General features: G+C 37.3%; 1 protein-coding gene across 3 annotated transcripts in view; it reads right to left on the reverse strand.

Annotated features, from left to right (window-relative positions):
- Positions 1–20344, reverse strand: part of ADGRB3 (adhesion G protein-coupled receptor B3) — a 731019-nt gene that overhangs the window by 146758 nt on the left and 563917 nt on the right. For all 3 annotated transcript variants that reach the window (XM_008062740.2, XM_008062741.2, XM_008062739.2), the window contains 2 exons: positions 5218–5344; positions 3492–3595 (listed from right to left, as the gene is read on the reverse strand). In XM_008062740.2, coding sequence (XP_008060931.1) covers positions 3492–3595; positions 5218–5344 — 231 coding nt within the window. The remainder of the gene's footprint in view (positions 1–3491; positions 3596–5217; positions 5345–20344) is intronic.

Below are 20344 nucleotides of genomic sequence, written 5' to 3' on the forward strand. Positions count from 1 at the left end.
AATCTTTATTTCTAAAAATGAATCCAAGCCACAAATGATAATTCACTATTAGACTGGAAAATTACTAGGCATCTGCCATATTTTACCCTTATGTAGAAGTGTTTATATACAGTCTGTTTCATAGTTTTTACGTGCATCAAGAATGTAAGCCATAGAGAAAACTGCTCAGAATCAAATGTTCTACCAGCTGTTTACCCTAAAAGTATAACAGCTATTTTGCTTTACTGTACCCTATGGTAAATCACTGAGTGACAGGAACAAAAAGAAATTCTTGTATTTGCTGTGTGCTTGAGTCTGTTCAATTTGTAGTATAACATGGAAGCACATTCCACAACAGGCATGAACTTTTCTATGCAGTGTTAGATGGGAGTGCCAGAGATCTGGATGTATTCTCTGAGAGGTAAAATCTATCCAGGGTATCTCTCTGTCTTTGAAGACCATGTACACAGAAGTCTCACATTCCATCCCATATTTCAGAAAAGAAAGCAAAACAAAGTCAAAAGTATTAGTAAAATACAGAAATGGGGTTTTTTTTTGTTTTTTTTGTTTTGTTTTTTGAGTTAGCGTCTCACTCAGTCGCCCCTACTGGAGTGCAGTGGCCACTACCGGTCACTGCAGCCTCGACCTGCTGGGTTCCGGCGATCCTTCCGCCTCAACCTTCCAAGTAGCTGGAATTACAGGCATGCGCCACCCTGCCCGGCTAATTTTTTTTATTTATTGTAGAGATGAGGTCTCACCAAGTTGCCCAGGTGGGTCTCAACTCCGCGGGCTCAGGCAATTCACTCACCTCGGTCTCCCAAAGCACAGGATTACAGGCTGAGCCACCGAGCCCGGCCAGAAATGGGTTTTTTAATAATATAAAAAAATTCTTCTACACGAAAGGAACCCAAGTGGGATCAACCTAGGTTAAATCTCAGCACAATTGATTTAAAAAATTGTTGAACCTTGACCCTAAAGGTTTGTCATTACTAACCAAAAATATAATAAACCACACACTAAGACATCTTCAACCAGTAGTTGTCTCTTTTCTGTTGGTGGTGAATATAATATAAAAAGTTTAAGTGCTCTACAAAATTAACCCTTTGCATGATGTTAGTGTCTTCCATGATAGCACATGCACACATGTGACATTATTATTAAGAGGGTTTCCATGAAATTTTTGCTTAATAAATAGAAAAATATGGTAATCAAAGAACTGTAACTGATCATTCTAAAAAAGTCTTAAAATGGTTCCTTTTTTTTTAAAATTGAGTCACATTGTTGCCTTCAAAATTGCTGTGAAATGTCTCAACTTTCAAAACTTTTTATACCACATTTGATGTTTTATACAAAATGTATGGATCTTCATGTCAATGCACTGACAAAAGAACATGCCCAATTGTTCTTTGATGTAACATAATAACTCTACAGAACATATCTGTAGATGGCAAGAACATAACTAAGTGTATTACATTTTTATGAACATTTCTGATGAACTACGTGGAACACCAACTTTCAAAATAACTTATTATACAGGTACATAAAATAATTCAGATGCTTTGATATTTTACAAATGATTAGAAAAGCAAAAATTCCAAACTTTTTACATGTAAAAAAATACAGTATGATCCTAACAAGTTTATTACCCACACAGTGATGTTATAGGGTAAATTTAGTGATTATAAAATGCACTGAGTACATCATGCTGTCAAGATTCACTTGCTAATTCATGAGTCTTGACACTCTTTCAAATGACTAATAATGCTTGTAGACAATGAGTTGATGACCACTAACTCGTAGGAATCCAGATTTGTGTTGTTTCTTGGTACTTTTCTGTAATTCTCAAATTCACATCATTTTGATATTTTTTGGTAATTCTTAGAAAACTACCGTAGTCAGGGATTTTCCTAAACTTTTTGAATTAAAGAAAACTTTACATGGACCAACTAATTCTATATGTCTTTGATTAATTTTACATATAATTTATACTGACAATGTTTATGCTAGTGTTGGTAATAGATTATGAAGGGTATAGAGGAGGTGATGTTGGTGTAGAAACCCTGAGCCCTGAGACATGGAATTTAGTTCTAAATACTTCAGTAAGTATGACTTATGACGCTGTTGTGACTACCCAGCTCTTGGCCTTCAGATGCTCCTTCATTTTCCAGCAAATGTGATGGAGAAAGTGGCCCTCTCCCCAGCTTTTGTTCATCTTGTGCTTGCATTACCAGAATGGGACCTGTTTGACAGAGCCCTAAACCCAGGATTCTAGTGCCTGCAAGCTCATGTCTAAACTAAGCATTTCCTGCACTTCCTGCAATTGATCATATTTTATCAGATTTTCTCACTTTGTCAGTGTTTTGCCATTAGACAACTGCTTCACAGGAAGGCAGAAGGATTCTACTATGCCCCAGTGTTGATGAGACAAGAGACATATCTATTTTATTTTTGTATGAAGCATAAAAACTTTTAATATCTTTGATAATTTAAAAATCATTGACCATTAATTCTTGCCCCCAAAAGATTCAACATTATAATGGAAAACAAACATTGTTCAAATGATGTGAGGTAAAATGGACTTATTTTATAAAATTGTAATTTATCTTCAATGGAATTTTTAAAAATCTTAAGTGAATAAAGATTAGCAGATTTTTGAGGCAGGGATACTTTTGCAAATATTCATGGGTAATTTTCTGTCTACTAGTGCACTTTGGGTTATTTCTAATGATTAAAATGGATACAAAAATGTTTCACATTTAAAAATTTTGGATTTGGGGTAGGGGGAAATAAGAAAATAAAAATTTTAAAATTTATTGGAAAGTTTGGCCATATGGCTATGTTTCATTATTGATATGTGAGTACACATAATAAACCTCACAAGTCTAATTCTTACTATAGAATAAGAACGAATCTTAAAGAAATACTAAATTTTCATATGATATCAAGTAGATGCAATTTCAAATGCTGTAAAATAAATATTTTAATCACTCCTTGTTGATGTATTTTTATGACTTATTTAAATCATTTAAAAAGTCTGATTTACAAGAAACACTCAACCAAGAGGCATTTAATATTATAAAAGGTTTTACTCATTGTCTGGGATATGTTGAAAACTTGGGTTTGAAACTTAAGAGCTTGAGATCATGCTCCTATAATAGATATATTCAATTCTCAGGTTCTATAGCAACTGGGATACATAGAAGCCACACATAGACTGAACTTGTGGCACCATAACTGAAGCTAAGCAACTTGTTGAAGCCTGCCTTCATTGGAATTGGGAAGAAAAGTTTGTATGTCTTTTGTTTACTTTCTTACCACAGGCAAACATGAACAGGAAAATTAGGTAAATGAATCCGTTTGTTACAGCTGAATCACAACAATTATAACTGTGCTGTAAAAACACTGCTTTCAGTAAATTAAGAAAACAAGAGACATATAATAATCATCACATTCCTTGATTTAACTATGAACAACCAAGAATCCCATTTCAAGTCTCTCGGTTGCTTACCTACCTCCATAATGCTGCATAGACAACTGCTAGGGTGACCAAGGCCAAGCAAGAAAGGCCACTGCCTACTATTAGGGTAACTGAAGGTGTACCAGAGGATTCCATGATCTGTAAATTAAACAAAACAAACAAAAAAAGAAACATATTTTTAAAAGAATAAATTAACTTTTAAACTCAGCGAAACTAACCTATCACTCAAAAATAGCCTATATAGTTGTATAGTTACCAGATAATTACCCATGAATCCACTTCACTCACATATTCTCAACCTCTAAAATTACTAATTCTAGCTTCCCCTTCTCTCCCACTGTGAGGTAATAAAGTCCTTAGAGTTTTAAAAGCTTGATTATGGCATACTACCTACTTATAGTTTCCTAAAATACAGATCCGAAACTACAACTTGATTAACATTTCATGTTAAATTTTATCTAGCTAAAATTTGAAACAGCATTCATTTCTCTTCAATTAACTACAGTTCAGTCATTTCACAATGTAATTTTTGGTTAAAAAAAGAATTTGTCTTAATCTTCCCATTTATAACTCATTATGTTACTCAAGTTTGGCACACATATATTAAAATTTTTTAAAACTTTTTGACTTTTGACAACTTTGTTCTAAGTCAAATATTCTCATATTTAATTTCACTAGCTTGGTCTCTAAGGATACAGAAGAAAATCAAATGTCAAATTTAAGACCTTCAAATATAATTTGTGTCTTTTTCTATGAACAAAATAAGTGGAGATAATTTTCACAATGCCAGTATCAGTCCCTAAATACATGACCTTGAAAAATAAGCCCTGTATCTTTTAAAACATACATAAATATTAGAGGCATCCACTGATCTAAGAGATTTCTTTCCTTGGACACTAACATGGCATTAAATAATGAAATCTGTTGTTTTTCATATTGTTAATATTTGAAGTTTGAAGAAATACACTTTAAGATTAAGTGTGTTCTAAAACCTTAGATATGCACATCAAATTATATTAGTTATGTTTTACCATCAAAATTACTAAGAGGAGTGATGCTTATCTAGGCAAAATTTAGGCAGAAAGTCACATTTAAATCTGAATAATTATTTTTCAGTATTTCAGTTCTTGTTATATTTTCTTCAAAATACATTTGATGAAATACTATATTTTTCTTTTAGACAGTTCTATACAGCTGTCTCTTTCAGAAACTATTTTTGAAAAACCTATATACTTTTAAGGAATGATTTTACAGTCCCTGACAGCCATGCTTTCATGAAAACTTCATTTGATTTAAAAAATTATATATATATATATATCTCCAAGGACACCTCCAGAAAACCTGTACAGAAAATGCAGATATGCAATGTGTTTGGCTGTCGTGTCTGGGGTCTTCATTCTACTATTAACAGTATCCTCATAAATTCCCCAAAGCAGCTTTCCAGCTGTAAAATATAGGTTAAGTTGGCAATTATTTGCATTTGAAAGTTTGCAGCATATTAGTAATATGATTGGAGTGCAACTTAATAACTATACTGCAGGAATTTCAAGTTAGAAGACATAAAATTGAGTCGAATTTTGTTACAGCACACCAACTAGCATGCATTTCACCAAGTTCTTGGAGCCCAAGATGAGACGAACCCAATTTTGCCACCCTGCAACATTTTCCATTTCCCCGTTTAAAATGCAGCTCCCTGGAGGAACACTCGCCACGATGCCCCTGCCTTTGCATGAAAGCCGTGTTTTCCCTTTGTTACTTACTATTTCTCTAGGTTGCTGAGCCAAAATGGCGAAGGTAGAGAGACGATCACATAAGCATTTCGTATGGGATGCATCGGTAAGCACAGTTTTACATCCCTGGGTGGACCACGTTCCCAAAGATTCGTTCCTGCAAAGGGGTGGGGTGGGGGGGAGATCGGGATAAATACACCTGACAGCCAAATCCGTAAAGAAGAAAATGCAGTTTAATGGAGAGAGTCGTCTACTGTAATTCCCGTACAGGAAAAAAAAAATCTACTTGTTGTTGAGCAGGACGTAATTTAGATGCATCTCCAGCAATGCAAAGCGAGAGTGGGAACCGGCAGGCGGGCGGCGGTGCGGCGGGCGGGGAGCTGTCCAGCGCCGGCGGTGCTGAACCCGTGCGGGCTCTGGGCAGCCCTGCGCGAGGAGCGGCAGCGGCAGGGGCCGCGGCCGGGGCGCTGGCGGCCGCTTCCCAAGCTCATCGGATCGTTGCAAACACTCGGGATGTCAAGAGGCTTTTCATATTTTCATACCAGCTCTGACTCCAGGCCCATATTCCGGACCGCAAATGCTGGCTTTTAAGGTGCAGATTTCTCTGAAAAACCTGGCTTACAAGGTTACATAGCTGGGGTTGGGTGATAGAATCTCCTCCGCGGCTGGTTGGGGATTTTTCCTCCCTTTAGAAAAGCTGCTGTGAAAATTTCACCCTGGAAACGGGAAGCAGCGGCAGCGGCATCAGCTGGTTCCGACTCTCACTGTCTTTGCCTGGTTTCCAGGGGAGGGGTGGGCTTCAGACACCAGCTTCCCACTCCACGCTGCACTCAGCCCCACTCGCCTTGGAAGCCCTAGACATTTCCCCCTGCACCCGCCGCTTTGCCCCGGGGCAGCAGCATTAAGCTAACCCCAAGTACGCTAGGGCATTTAGAAGAATAACCCCACCCCAAAGTCCAGTGGGAGGGGGGGAGAGGGCCTGGCTCAATCTTCTCTTTGGTGTAGCCATTTAAATGCTAAAGCATATGGTTTATTTCCCACCCCAGCAGAACAATAAAAATGGTATCAACCTACGTCTTCTTAGTGGGGGGGAAGGATGGGGGAGAACCCTTCCACCCCCAGCTGAACTACTCTACAGGAAGAGAGAAAAAGAAAAAAGAAAGCTATAGAGCTCAACCAATCAACTTTATTCTCATTACACGTGTTCTGTTCCGAATGCACCAATTGCCACCTCCCATCCCCCAGGCATGGAAACTCTCCAGCCAGCAAACCTGTATGTGTGTATTTAAATTTCAAACCAAGTTATTATCTGTCAAAAATGACTCCAAAACTCGAAAAGAAAAACACATGGCTTGGTGTTAATTTTGATATGGTACTTTTGATTTTGCTTCCTCCACCTCTGAATGCCTGAAGCTATTGGGTTAAATATGCATGCAGTCTATTTCAGAGAGATTTCAATGAAAGAGGCTTCTCTGTGTCAGCTGAACTTCCAAGTTGAGCTACAGAATCATAATTCCCACTATCACTGTTTGGCATCTACCAACAATATCTTTTTAATGTTCATGATTTGATATCATTAATATTCATGGCTCAACATACTCTTAATTACAATTTCTTTTAATAAGGAATACACCGTATTTGGGGAGAGTCTGATGGAAAATATAGCCAACTTCACCCAAATACTTCTAAGTATTAGCTATTTCAAAATTTGTTAGGTCTCTATTCTTTCTCATGAACCATGCCAAATTTTTAAAAAGTCAGTTATTCATTAAATTGCAACAGTATTCAATTTCAGCTCTTCCTAACCACAGCAGCATGTCAATTTATTTCATTAACTATCTCTTATCTTCTTGTGACAAACAGTTAAGGCCAAATGAAAAGCATTTATCTCCACTGATCAAAGTTTAAAGAAGAAAGATACACTTAAAAGAATCTGACATGTTTTAAAACATAACATCTATATTATTCATTTTGGATGGCAGCTTTTCTTTAATGCAGTATCTGAGCTTTCAAGATGAAGTCCAGTACTTAACTGTTCACATTATGTAGCTATGCCCAGTAAACCAATTCAACATCCCAAGAAGAAAAAGCTTTACTGTAACTAAGACCTCATATGAGACAAAGTTGCATATTGTATTTTTGTAATGAGAGTTTATTACTCAAGATGGTGTTAGCATTACTAAATTTTGACTGTCAGATATAAAGTCAATATTCAATATAGTGTTGCTAGATTCTGAAGATCATGTAAATTTTACATGACATCTTCAGAAAAGTGGGTCAGTTTACTGTACTTTGTGTAATAATTGCATTGCTGACCTGGTTCAGCTTCGGGCAAAATGGGAGAGTAAGTAACATGGGGCTCCATGTTTTAGTCCTTCTGTCCTCCCAAGCATGAAATGCTTCCAGTCTCATGAGACCCTTTTCATGCATACCCTCCTGAGGCTATATCACCTCTGTCCTTATTTTTCTTCAGAACTACTAACCCTTTGTTGCCTTTATCCAATTAACCTAAAGTACAATAATATAAAAGTGACTGAGTACAAATTAATGTGCTCTTCCTAGTTTAAAGGAAGACATAAAACACAACATAGTGCATCTGATTGAACACCAAAATCTGGAGCAGGTGTGTAGGAGAGAAGATCCTCACAGGTGAGAGGGATAACCATCAATTTCTATGTTTGGTCACTTCTAAGGGGTGAGTAAGAAGTGTGATGCCATTGTGGTGCCCAAATTGACTTTTTCCCCCCATAAAACCCCTTGATATTTTTATGTTCATTTCTCAACCACTAGCATACATATAACTATTATTACAAACTATAGTGTATGTTGTCTGTATTTTCAAACTTTTCCTAGCTTATTTATACTGTACAAAAAATCTCTGAGAGCATGGCACATGTGTCTGATTGATTTTGGGGAAACCTTGTTAAGCAAACTGCTATGTGGTAGAGCAAATGTGAAGCAAAACACCTTCCCCATTCTACACACAGCAAGGTTTTAAACATGGGGACTATTCCAGCAGCCACATTATTCTTCCAGTGTCATAGTTTTGCATATTAAAATAAATGACATATCTGTGCATTCTTCTTAGTATTAAGTCTAGTTGTCATCAATAGGGTGAACAAATACAAAAATTAAAGGTACAAGAATAACAGACTGATGTTATCAGAAGCAAACACAGAATGATGATATAGGCTTATGCATTGTACTAAAAATCAGAAATTTCCTTTCAACCGTCTTTTCCGGGCATTAAGTCATTTATTTCCAAAGAGTTTTCAAACATAACCATGTCTGCAGAAATTTCAATACAACCAGCACATTCTTTGTTGACTATACCCACATTCCCCACGTTTGCTGCTAGATGTCATCTGTTCCTCTTCTCCTACTTCCTGTACTACTGTATAAGGCTGATTGGTAAAAGGAAAGAGTCTGCTTGTCTCAAACACTCAAAAGCACATATCCAGAAACATAGAATTCTGTGAAAATATGAGATGCAAAACCTATTACGTTTAGCCTCAAGTATTTATTGGAGGCCTTTCCCAAAGTTCCTAGAAGTCTACCTGGTTTCTTTTTGGATCTGAGTATTTGGTTAAGTTTTTAGTTTCATGAAGTTTTAAACAATAAAGTCTGGGTCTATATTATATAATAAGTAAAATTAAACGGAAAAGTATCTACTTACGCCAATGAAAATCTGTTTAGGAAAACATTGATAAAAAAAATTTATAGTGACAAATTTCAAAACTGTTTCAAAAAATCATACTTTCAATCATACTTCAAGCAATCCGCTCACCTGGGCCTCCCAAAATGCTGGGATTACAGACTGAGCCACCGAACCCGGCCTCAATGGATCTTAATAGACTCATCTGTTTGCTTTTGTCTTCAACCATCATTTGATGAGAAACTCCCAAAGATTCAGCATCCTATGTGTTTATGTTTAATTCCACAGTGAAGCTAAAGTCCTCACTAACCAGTCAATATATATTTAGTGAGTGCTTTTCAAATGCCAGATGAATAGAAGACACATAAAAAATGAAATAAATGTAGTTAGTTTCTTAGGGAAGCTGACGATCTGGTTGGAATAACTATATGCAATCCAAGAATATGTTTTTTGCCTAATTAGTCTTACATTTTTTTTTCAGAAAATGCTGTCAATTCTACCCTTCTATTTCAGCTAGATATTTCACTTCAATCAGTTATCTATAAAACTGTCCATTCTGCTTCACAATAAATCAATATGCAAGTTACTTATTATGAATAATAAGTATGAATAAGTTATACACTTTAGGAAGTTTATCAACTCTTAGGATATTAAGAGTCCATTTATCCAAAATCAAAATAACTACAGCAATAACGTCACACACAATTTCTGACTACATTATCCTCATATTCTGTGTGTAATGAAAGCAATTGCCTTTCAAAACATAACAACAGTCAATTTTTAAGAATTAGATGAATCTATATTAAAATAATCTATGTAGCCAGTTTCAGTGGCTCATGCCTATAATCCCAACACTTTGAGAGGCTGAGATGAGAGGATTGCCTGAGCTCATGGGTTCAAGACCCGCCTGAGCAACTTAGCAAGACCTCATCTCTACAATAAATCAAAAAATTAGCTGGGCATGGTGGCACATGCCTGTAGTTCCAGCTACTTGGAAGGCTGAAGCAGAAGGATTGCCTGAACCCAGCAGGTCGAGGCTGTGGTGGTCATGAGTGTTTCACTGCACTCCAGTCTGGGCAACAGAATGATACTCCAACTCAAATAATAATTATAATAATCTATGTTATTTTAATGTATATTATACCCAAACGATGAAGTATATATGGCTCCTATTGTTAATTATTCCCATAACACAGAGATTTTTTTTTTTGTACAGATGAAAAAATGTTCTTAGTTGTGAGTGCAAATAGTCTTTAAAATTAATTTCTACTTTTCAGGACATTTCAAGTGTTGAGAACATTGTTATTTCCAGCAACTGTTACTATGTCAAAATATGGTGAATCATAAAATTAGAAAGTTTTGCCAGAAGTAATCTTAGTGATCATCTAGTTCATTGGTTCTCCGCACTTGGTGTACATTAAGGTTACCTGAAGAGCTTTAAAAATTCAGTCCTGGGGTAGGGCTTGGGCAGATAATGCCCTCCAGATAATTCCAGTGTGCAGCCAGGGTTGAGAACCACTGATCTATTTCAACCACTTAGTTTCATAGATAAGAAAAGTGAAGTATGGTGAATTTAGGAAACTTGTTTTAAGTCACAGAGTGAGAAGCAAAGTTGGGCTTCTCATTTCCAGATGAAGTTTTTTTGTTTTTGTTTTAAATGCTAAGTTTTAATTGTAATCTGTTTTAAAACAGAATGTACTGAACATGTCCTGTGAAGTTGTAAGAAGATTTAAGATCTCATATAGAAAATATACATTTTTTTTTTTTTACTATGAAAAGAGTAACACTAACATAAAGCATATATATGTACTTCACGTACTGGGATGAGATTTAGAAGCTAGTACTGTCCCACCACCAGGAATAACACTTGTCATCCACTATGCTGTGCCTCGAGTTAACAGCAGCCCCTTCATACCATAGTGCCAATGTTCTACTTCGCTGTTTAAAAATTAACTAGTTCCAGACACATTCTACACAGATCTTTCTCATACTCCTCTGTGCCCATTGCTGCTATCCACTCAATGTCATGATATTAGTTGATTGATTGACCTCACTTTCTCTTGTAAAATTAGCAGTCTTGCTGGGCTTGGTGGCTCAGCCTGTAATCCCGCGCCTTTGGGAGGCTGAGGTGAGAGGATTGCCTGAGCCCACGGGTTCGAGACCCGCCTGGGCAGCGAGACCTCATCTCTACAATAAATCAAAAAATCAGCTGGGTGTGGTAGCGCGCGCCTGTAATTCCGGCTACTCGGAAGGCTGAGGCGGAAGGATCGCCGGAGCCCAGCAGGTCGAGGCTGCGGTGGCTGGGAGCGGCCACTGCACTCCAGTCTGGGTGACAGAGTGAGACTCCAACTCAAACAAAAACAAAAACAAAATTAGCAGTCTCCATGCCCTATTAGAAGATTAGCACTTTTGAGCATGTATCTTGTTGACTTTGAATTCCTGACACACTGTTTTTCACATAGTAAGCACGTAAAGAATAATTTTCAGCTAATGATTTTTCTTTTACATTTCAATGAATGACTTATCATACGGAGTTTCATCTAAACAAATTACCTTAGCTCTATCATTTGCTGTCCTTTAGCATATAGCAGACATGCAATCTGAAGAGTATCAATGGATCTTTTTTTTTTTTTGAGTTGGAGTCTCACTCCATTGCCCAGGCTGGAGTGCAGTGGCAAGCTCACAGCCACTCCAGCATCGACCTGCTGAGTTCAGGCGATCCTTCCACCTCAGCCTTCCAAGTAGCCGGAACTATAGGTGCACGCTACCATGTCCAACTATTTTTTTTAAAACTTATTGTAGAGATAAGGTCTTGCCAAGTTACCTGGGCTGGTCTTGAGCCCACAGGCTCAAGCAATCCACTCGCCTCGACCTCCCAGAATGCTGGGATTACAGGCTGAGCCACCGAGCCCAGCCTCAATGGATCTTAATAGACTCATCTGTTTGCTTTTGTCTTCAACCATCATTTGATGAGAAACTCCCAAAGATTCAGCATCCTATGTGTTTATGTTCAATTCCACAATGAAGCTAAAGTCTTCGCTAACCAGTCAATATATATTTAGTGAATGCTTTTCAAATGCCAGATGAGTAGAAGACACATAAAAAATTAAATAAATGTAGCTAGTTTCTTAGGGAAGCTGACGATCTGGTTGGAATAACTGTATGCAATCCAAGAATATGTTTTCTGCCTAATTAGTTTTACATTTTTTTTCCCAGAAAATGTTGTCAATTCAACCCTTCTATTTCAAGGTGTCACATCTCCTGCCTGGATTAATCTCTTCATTTGGTTTCTTGTTTTTATTCTTGCCACCCACCCTTAAGTCCAATTTCAAGATAAAAGCCAGAGAAATTCTGTTGACAAATATGCCAGATCACATCACTATGCAAAAAACTGTCATCGGCTTTTCTGATCTTACTCAGAGTAAAAGACAAAGCCCTTACAATGGCCTACAAGGAACCATACTATCTGATACACCTTGACATTTTGTATTAGCTGTTCCCTTGGCCCAGGATGCATTCTTTGAAGATATTGACACAACTTGTTCCCTCACATTATGAAGGCCTCTACCTTTATGTCATTCTGTCAGATGTTGTCACTAACTGTATAATATGATTGTAACTCCCCATCTGTAATAGGTCAACAATGGTCACAAATTATCGATAACTCATTTCATTAAGAAGTGGTGTCTAGGGTGAGCTATTACAGAAGCAAAGGAGTACCACATGTTCTCACTCATAAGTGGACCTAGAACAATTACCATAATACTATAAGAAAGAGATTGGCAGTAGTGGGAAACTGCCAGGGGAGGAAGGGGAGGGATTGGCAGTAGTGGCAAACTGCCAGGGGAGGGGGGGCACATCTCATCAACAAGGGTACCTGCATAATGAACGTTTGTATACCCAACCCTGAATTGTACCCCACATCTTTAAAAAAATAAAAAGAAGTGGAGTCTGGTTCCTCTTCCCTGGATTATGGGTGTGCCTCATGACTTTGACTTGACTAGAAGAATGCAGTGGACGTGACATATGACTTCTGAGCCTAATCCTTAAGAGATCTTATGGTTTCTACCCTATCATCTGCAAACACTGCTATTATGCGAGGAAGCCTAGGCTATACTCACTGAGAATGAGAGACTGGCACCAACCACCAGATGTGTGAAGGAGGCCTTACTAGATCATCCAGTCCCAAGATGAACTGTCTGATGGTGGACTCATGAGTGACACCAGATTAGACTAGCAGAGGAACTAACCAGCTGAGTTCAACCTAAGAGGCAAACCATAGAATTGTGAGCAAATAAAAAGGATTGTTGTTTTAAGCCACTAGGATGCGAGATGGTTTGTTATGTAATAAATGATATCCTCAGGCACTTTCCACAGGCACTCACTCTGATCTGCTGTTGGTCGCCACACTTATTACATCTGATGTGTTATGTGTGTATTTTTTATTTGTTTTTTTGCCTGTCTTTGCTCATTAGAAGGCAAGTCTCATCAGGAAAGCGATATTGTTATGTTCACTTTGATATTTTCTAATCCTAAAACAGTGCTTGATGCATAGTAGGTGCTTAATACGTATTTGTTGAATGAACACCTGTTAAAAAATTCGGTCCTCTATAGCTGGATATCAAATATATAATAACATATTTTGATACAATTTATTACATCATTAATTAATCAATTTACCCCACAAATATTTACTCAACATCATATGTGATGCAGGCACTGTGCTGGGTTATTTTGTGGCCATATTCAATTTGGCCACTAAATTTGCTTTTCAGAGCTGGAGAGCTTCAATGGGAATTGACTCACAGGTGTAGTATCACTGCCCTTTTGTCATAAAATACACTTTAAAACCAAGAATATGCCACTCTGGAGGTCACTGAACCTTATTTGCAAAAATGGTAGCATCAGTTGTATTGCTAATAACATCTTTTTTTGTTCTTTTTTAAATTGAAATAGTGAGAGTAGAAAGAAGTATGATAAGCAGTAACATTAGGAAGCCAATCTACAGGGTTATAAATATGTATAGATATCTTCATCATGATTTATTAATAATTAAAGGTTAAAATATGCTAGCTGCCATCATCAATTAGTCAATAAGCAAACAATAATAATCACACTAATGAAAATAATAGCTAATATTTATTGTGTCTACTCAGTATCAGGTGCTAAGGTAGATACCTTAAACACATTCAAAAAATTCTTTTTTTTTTTTGAGTCGAAGTCTCACTCTGTCGCCCAGACTGGAGTGCAGTGGCCGCTCCCGGCCACCGCAGCCTCGACCTGCTGGGCTCGGGCGATCCTTCCGCCTCAGCCTTCCGAGTAGCTGGAACTCAGGCGTGCGCTGCCACGCCCGGCTGATTTTTGATTTGTTGTAGAGATGAGGTCTCGCCAAGTTGCCCAGGCGGGTCTCGAACCCGCGGGCTCAGGCAATCCAATCACCTCAGCCTCCCAAGCCACGGGATTACAGGCTGAGCCACCGAGCCCGGCTCAAAAAATTCTTAAACTACATACCAAGGCAGACATTATCATTATTTTCTCTATTGGAAAACTGAGTGAAACGGAGTTTCTATCTTGTATATGTTCGTTTCTTCTAATATATCCATGCAAACCCTGGACTGCCTGAAAGGCCCCAGCCAGCCACGAGGAACCCGCCCCCTCCAAAGGCTAAGCCTAGGCGTGGCCCCCACCTAAAATGGTGCCCCCGCCTAAGAGGCGCCCAGACAAACTAACATCGAAGCTCAGACAAGGCCTCCCGGTTCTTCTTCCACAACAAAGCCCACCGTTCCCGCGCCCGCGAAAGCCCCTGCCAATCCCCAAAATACCTCACCTGCCGACCAATAGGTGATCGACAGGTCGCTTTAAATTTCTATAAAACCTGCCACACCCCTGCCTCCATGCTGCAACCTGATTCTCAGGTTCTGTAGCCACCGCGCTCACCCCCATTAAATCTCTTGGCCTTAGAGGGTGTTGAGTCTCACTGCGCGCCACCGTCTTTCACTGCCTACCTTTGGTGTTAGTGTTTCGTGTTTCAAATAAATGAATGGAGCCACGAGAGTGTGGCTTTCCCAAGGATAGCCAGTTGGTAAAGGGTTGTGCCAGGAATTGAGCCCAAGTCTGTATGCCAAAGAAGACTCCCTTCGCTCTGTTGCCCCAGTCAGGGATAAAGCCGAGGGAGCGAGCACAGTTACAGTTAGGGACATCCAGGTGCACTCTGAACAAGTGAAAGGATGCTGAAAATTAAAATCTCACAGGAAATAAGCAGGGAGGATTTCATTTAAAAAAGTGATTGATCAAAGGTCAAATGCTTAAGAGAATAAAAAGATGAGGCTTGAGAACGGTCATTGAGGGCAGGGAGGAGGCCATTGGGAGTCTTTGAGAGAACAATCTTAGCATTGGGGTCAGATAGCAATTAGATTGCTAGAAGTTAAAAAAAAAAAAAAAAAAAGAAAGGAAGCTTGCGATATTAAAGAGCTTAGCAACAAAAGGAAAAGACTGCATGCAAGTCAGATAGCACAGCCAATTGTATTTCTGTCACGAATGTTTTTACTTTGAGGTGGGAATCAACCTCTTCACACCTTGCAGTGCAGATCTAAACAGTCCACGAGGAGAGAGGTCACAGTAGGATGTAGCAATGATAAGACAAAAGTCCCACAATTTCATTGGGAATAATGAGAATGTTCATACTAAAAAGAAGGAGAGAGAGAAATGCCTTCTACTGAAATGACAAGAGGAAAAGCATTATCACCACAATAAGATGAAAGAAAATATAAGAATAAAGTCTAATTTACATCATTTTAACTCTTTTTTCGCAGATTTTCAAAAAATTTGCTTAGCTCACTTTTAAAAAGCAGGATTTGGTATGAATAGGAAAAAAGACAATTTGAGTGATGTGGAAATAAAATTTTGAATGAAATTGAAGAGGAATGATTCTACTGTATACATTAGTTAACCGATAAATTATGTATGCTATGTCTAATAAAAATAGTAAAATTTAATTTTGTATATAACCAGATTAAGAAAGATTTTCAAAGCCTTTCTTGGGTGTAGGCAGGAGAAGCACTGAATTTTTTTCCCTCTCATTTAAAAAACAAATTGAGATTGGCAGTAGTGGGAAACTGCAGGGGTGGGAGGGAAGCAGCAGGATACACCTCATCAACAAGGGTACCTACCTAATGAACATTTGTATAACTAATCCTGAATTGTACCTCATATTTTTAAAATAAAAAACTAAAAAAATTAAAAATAAATACTTAAAAAATGCCAGGAACATTGAGTGTTAGTTAATCTCAAAATTACAAAATGATTTATTCTATTTGTATATTTTCTTCCTCCAAAAAAAACTAGTTCATCTGAGCTAGAAGCCACTTTTTTCAATTTGATACAATTTGCAACAGTTGAGACACACATCCCTGAAAAAATAGGATTACTGAAACAAAATAGAGCAAATTTAAACATATGTTATTTTCCACACTAGTTTTCAAATAATCTGGACACAAAGTCAGTCCTGAGATTTGACTAGACCATTGCAAAATTTATAAAGTGCATTCAAAATCTCACCCATTTAATATAAACTCATTCCTGATTCTAATGGCTTTCACTTCACAAACTTTCTTTAAAGCATGGATTTCAAATGTTATATACACAGAAAAATATGCATAGGAAAAAACCAAAAATGTATTTGAAAAAATAATTAAGAGTAGTTGTCTCAGGGCATTGAATTATAGATAATTTTTTTACTGTTATTTTTTATACTTTTTCATTTTCCCCATGTAACTATATTACCTTTGCAATTTGAAAAGAAATTCTTTTGAGATTTACAAAGAACTTTATATGAAATAATATCAAGCTAACATACAGTTATCAGAAGATTAATTCTTTTATGGTCTGCATTCATAGGAGATTAATATTTTTTCTTAAGTACTTTTATAACCAAAACCAAATAGTTCTCTCACTAGAAAACTAAAGAACACATCTTAAAGAAAAATCTGTATATATCTTTCAAAATGTACATATTTTTATATGTGATACAGGAATATAAGAGAGTTCCAATTTCAAATGAATTCTTTAAGTCCTTTATTCTTGATTGTCAAGTCATTTTGAAGTACATGAGTATTTTACTTAAACTACAGTAGCATCATGGTACATTGAATAGAAATAGCAATGATTTGGTTCATGGATTGTTGTCCATCTTTATTATCATCCACTATTTACTGAGGAAGATTAATCTTTTGTGATCTTTTGCTAAAGTTGCATGAAAAATCTCTCCAATGACAATAAAGCAGATCTTGCTAATAGATAGTTAACAACTTACTTAGAATGGTCATCTTTAAGATTTAACCAGCATTTTGTAGAAGATCAAACAAAATCCAATTTATAAAATGTATAGTCCTCCTAAAAATTTATACTACTGCTCCTCCTGAAAATTTATACTACATATCTTGGGAAGAGATTATGAAATTTGCAGATTCTTCCATAATTCCTTACACTTTGAAACCAAATCTATAATGTGTTAAACATTATATACCAAAAGTATGTTATGAAACATTTAAATTAGGTTATAAAAGGCACATCTGTGGGCACAACAGTCTTTTTTTTTTTTTAAGTTGGAGTCTCACTCTGTCTCCCAGACTGTAGTGCAGTGGCCACTCCCAGCCACCGCAGTCTCGACCCGCTGGGCTCCGGTGATCCTTCCGCCTCAGCCTTCCAAGTAGCTGGAACTACAGGCGTGTGCTACCACGCCTGGCTAATTTTTTTTTTTTTATTGTAGAGGTGAGGTCTCGCCAAGTTGCCCAGGCAGGTCTCGAACCCGCAGGTTCAGGCAGTCCACTCACCTCAGCCTCCCAAAGGCGTGGGATTACAGGCTGAGCCACTGAGCCCGGCTTACAACATTCTTCTATAGGCTAAAATGTTGGCACAAAAAAGTTTCAAAAGCAGAATCACTGAGTAAGCATCTTAAGCAGCCATTTTTATTTTATACTGCTTTTCCTCCATTATGTTTGAGATTACAATCATAGTGTGGCTTGACTGTAAACTAATTTAATCAAGAGTTTGTCATCAGGTCATGGGTTAGCTGTTTTCCAAGGAAAAAACAAAAACAAAAACAAACTTGAGCACATGCCTGCGATGCTACCCCACACTGGAAGAATAGTTCTCAACTGCTTACTGTTGAGACATCAAACTGAGACATCTCATAAGAATTAAGCGTGTTCCAATTTCCATAAGAGTGTCTCCCACATTTTCTAAGGTTCTTGTAGCTTGAGGTTTTATGTTTAGGTCTTTGATTCATTTAGAGGTGATTTTTGTGTGTAGTGATTGGTAGGGGTCTTGTTGTAATCTTCTGTATGGGGTCAGTCAGTTTTCCCAGCACCATTTACTAAGTTCTCCTCTCCCCAATGGTTGTTAGTGGAGGCTTTGCCAAAGAAGGGTTGGTTGAGAAATTGAGGTTTTGCTTCCAGATCTCTATCCTGTTCCATTGGTCTATATGCCTATTTGTGTACTAATATCCATTGGTCTATATGCCTATTCGTGGTACTAATATCGTGTACTACAATTTTGATTATTGTAGTAACCTTTAAATAAACTTTAAAGTCTGGAAGTCTGATACCTCCTGCTTTGTGTCTTTTGCTGGGGATTGTTTTGGCTATTCGTGGTTGTTATCTTTCCATATGAATTTCTGTATTGTCATTTCCAAGTCTGGGAAGAAAGATGCTGGTAATTTAATGGGTATTGTGCTAAATCTGTAGGGGAGGATAGACACCTTAACAATGTTGATTCTTCCAATCCATAAGCATGGAACTGGCAACCAATTCCTGATCAAAACTTCAAGTGCTCATGCCACAAGAGATAAGATAGACAAATGAGACCTTATCAAACTGAAAAGCTTGTGCAGAGTGAAAGAAACCATCACAACAGTAGGGAGACAGCCCACAGAATGTAAAAAAAAAATTAGCCAACTGTATATCTGACAAAGGCCTAACATCTGAGATCTATAAGCAACTCAAACATGCCCAAGAGAAAAAAAACAAATAGCCTATTTAAAAAGTGGGCAAAAGATATTAATAGACATTTCTCAAAATAAGACATGCAAGCAGCCAACAGATACATAAAACAATGCTCAGCCTCACTATTCATCAAAGAAATGCAAATTAAAACCATTCAACTCTAGTCAGGATGACCATAAGCAATAACTGAAACAACAGATGATGGAGAGGATACAGGGAAATGGGAACACTTCCACACTGTTGGTGGGAGTGTAAATTAGTGCAACCTCTGTGGAGAACTGTGGATATTCTAAAATATCTACAAATTGACCTTCCATATATATTCCAGCATCCCCCTTCTTGGAATATATCCGGAAGAACTCAAATCACTCTATGAAAAAGATACCTGCACACACGTTTATGGCAACATTATTTACAATAGCAAAAACATGGAAACAATTGTGTTGCCCATCAAAAGAGGGCTGAATAAAAAAAAATGTGGTACATATACATAATGGAATATTATGCAGCTATAAAGGAGGACAAAATTATGAACTTCACAGCAACTTGAATGGACTTAAGAGTCTATCATACTCAGTGATCTATCACAGAAATAAAGAACTGAGTACCACACGTTCTCACTCATACGTGGACCCTGAACAATTATCATAATACTATATAGGAAAAGGATTGGCAATAGTGAGAAACTGCCAGGGGAAGAGGTGGGCACACTTCATCAATAAGGGTAACTGATCTCAAACCAGTTGAAGTGGGTACTAAAGTGAGGCCTGAACTTTACCTGTACAATGACCATTTGTATACCTAACCCTGAATTACACCCCACATCTTTAAAACAAATTTTTTTTAAAAAAAGAATTAAGGTTAATTCACTAAAAATTCTAATGCATTAGTTCTGGGATGGGGCCAGGAATATGTGACTCTGATATCAGAGTCATTCGTTGAAAGAAATAGAAATTTTAAATCTTGAGTTAATCATACATCAAAAATATGATTAATCATTGCCTACATAGAAAATGCAAAAATGAGGATTAACTGGACATTTATATAGTTTAAATGACTACTTGAGTGACATGATGTTCTTAGAACTATAAAAAAGAGAGTCCTGAATACTGGGGGAATGATTCTGTGTTCACTTTCTTGGTGTATTTATGAACCCAGATATTAGTGGTGGAGAGGAAATGGAGACTTCTGGAGCCATTAAATAAAGCATTACCATATACAAATACCTGGAAATCAAATGAAGTGGTCTCTATGAAAAAACTGGATTCAATTAAAATATAAACTAAGAAAATAATCTGGTTACCTCAAACCAAGTGGTTTGTAATCATATATTTGTTAAACTAACACATTAGTTTTGTGCTAGTCCCAGTACTACTCATTTGTAACTACTGAATTCTTTAAAAACAAATCAATATTCCAGCACTGCAGAGTTCAAAGTGAAAAAGCTCACTCCATAAAAGCCATGCTGCAAACAGAGATGAGTACATTCATCAAATCAAAA

The sequence above is a fragment of the Carlito syrichta genome, unplaced genomic scaffold (assembly GCF_000164805.1).
Source record: "Carlito syrichta isolate Samal-C Ts95f unplaced genomic scaffold, Tarsius_syrichta-2.0.1 Scaffold305809, whole genome shotgun sequence".
Lineage (NCBI taxonomy): Eukaryota > Metazoa > Chordata > Mammalia > Primates > Tarsiidae > Carlito > Carlito syrichta.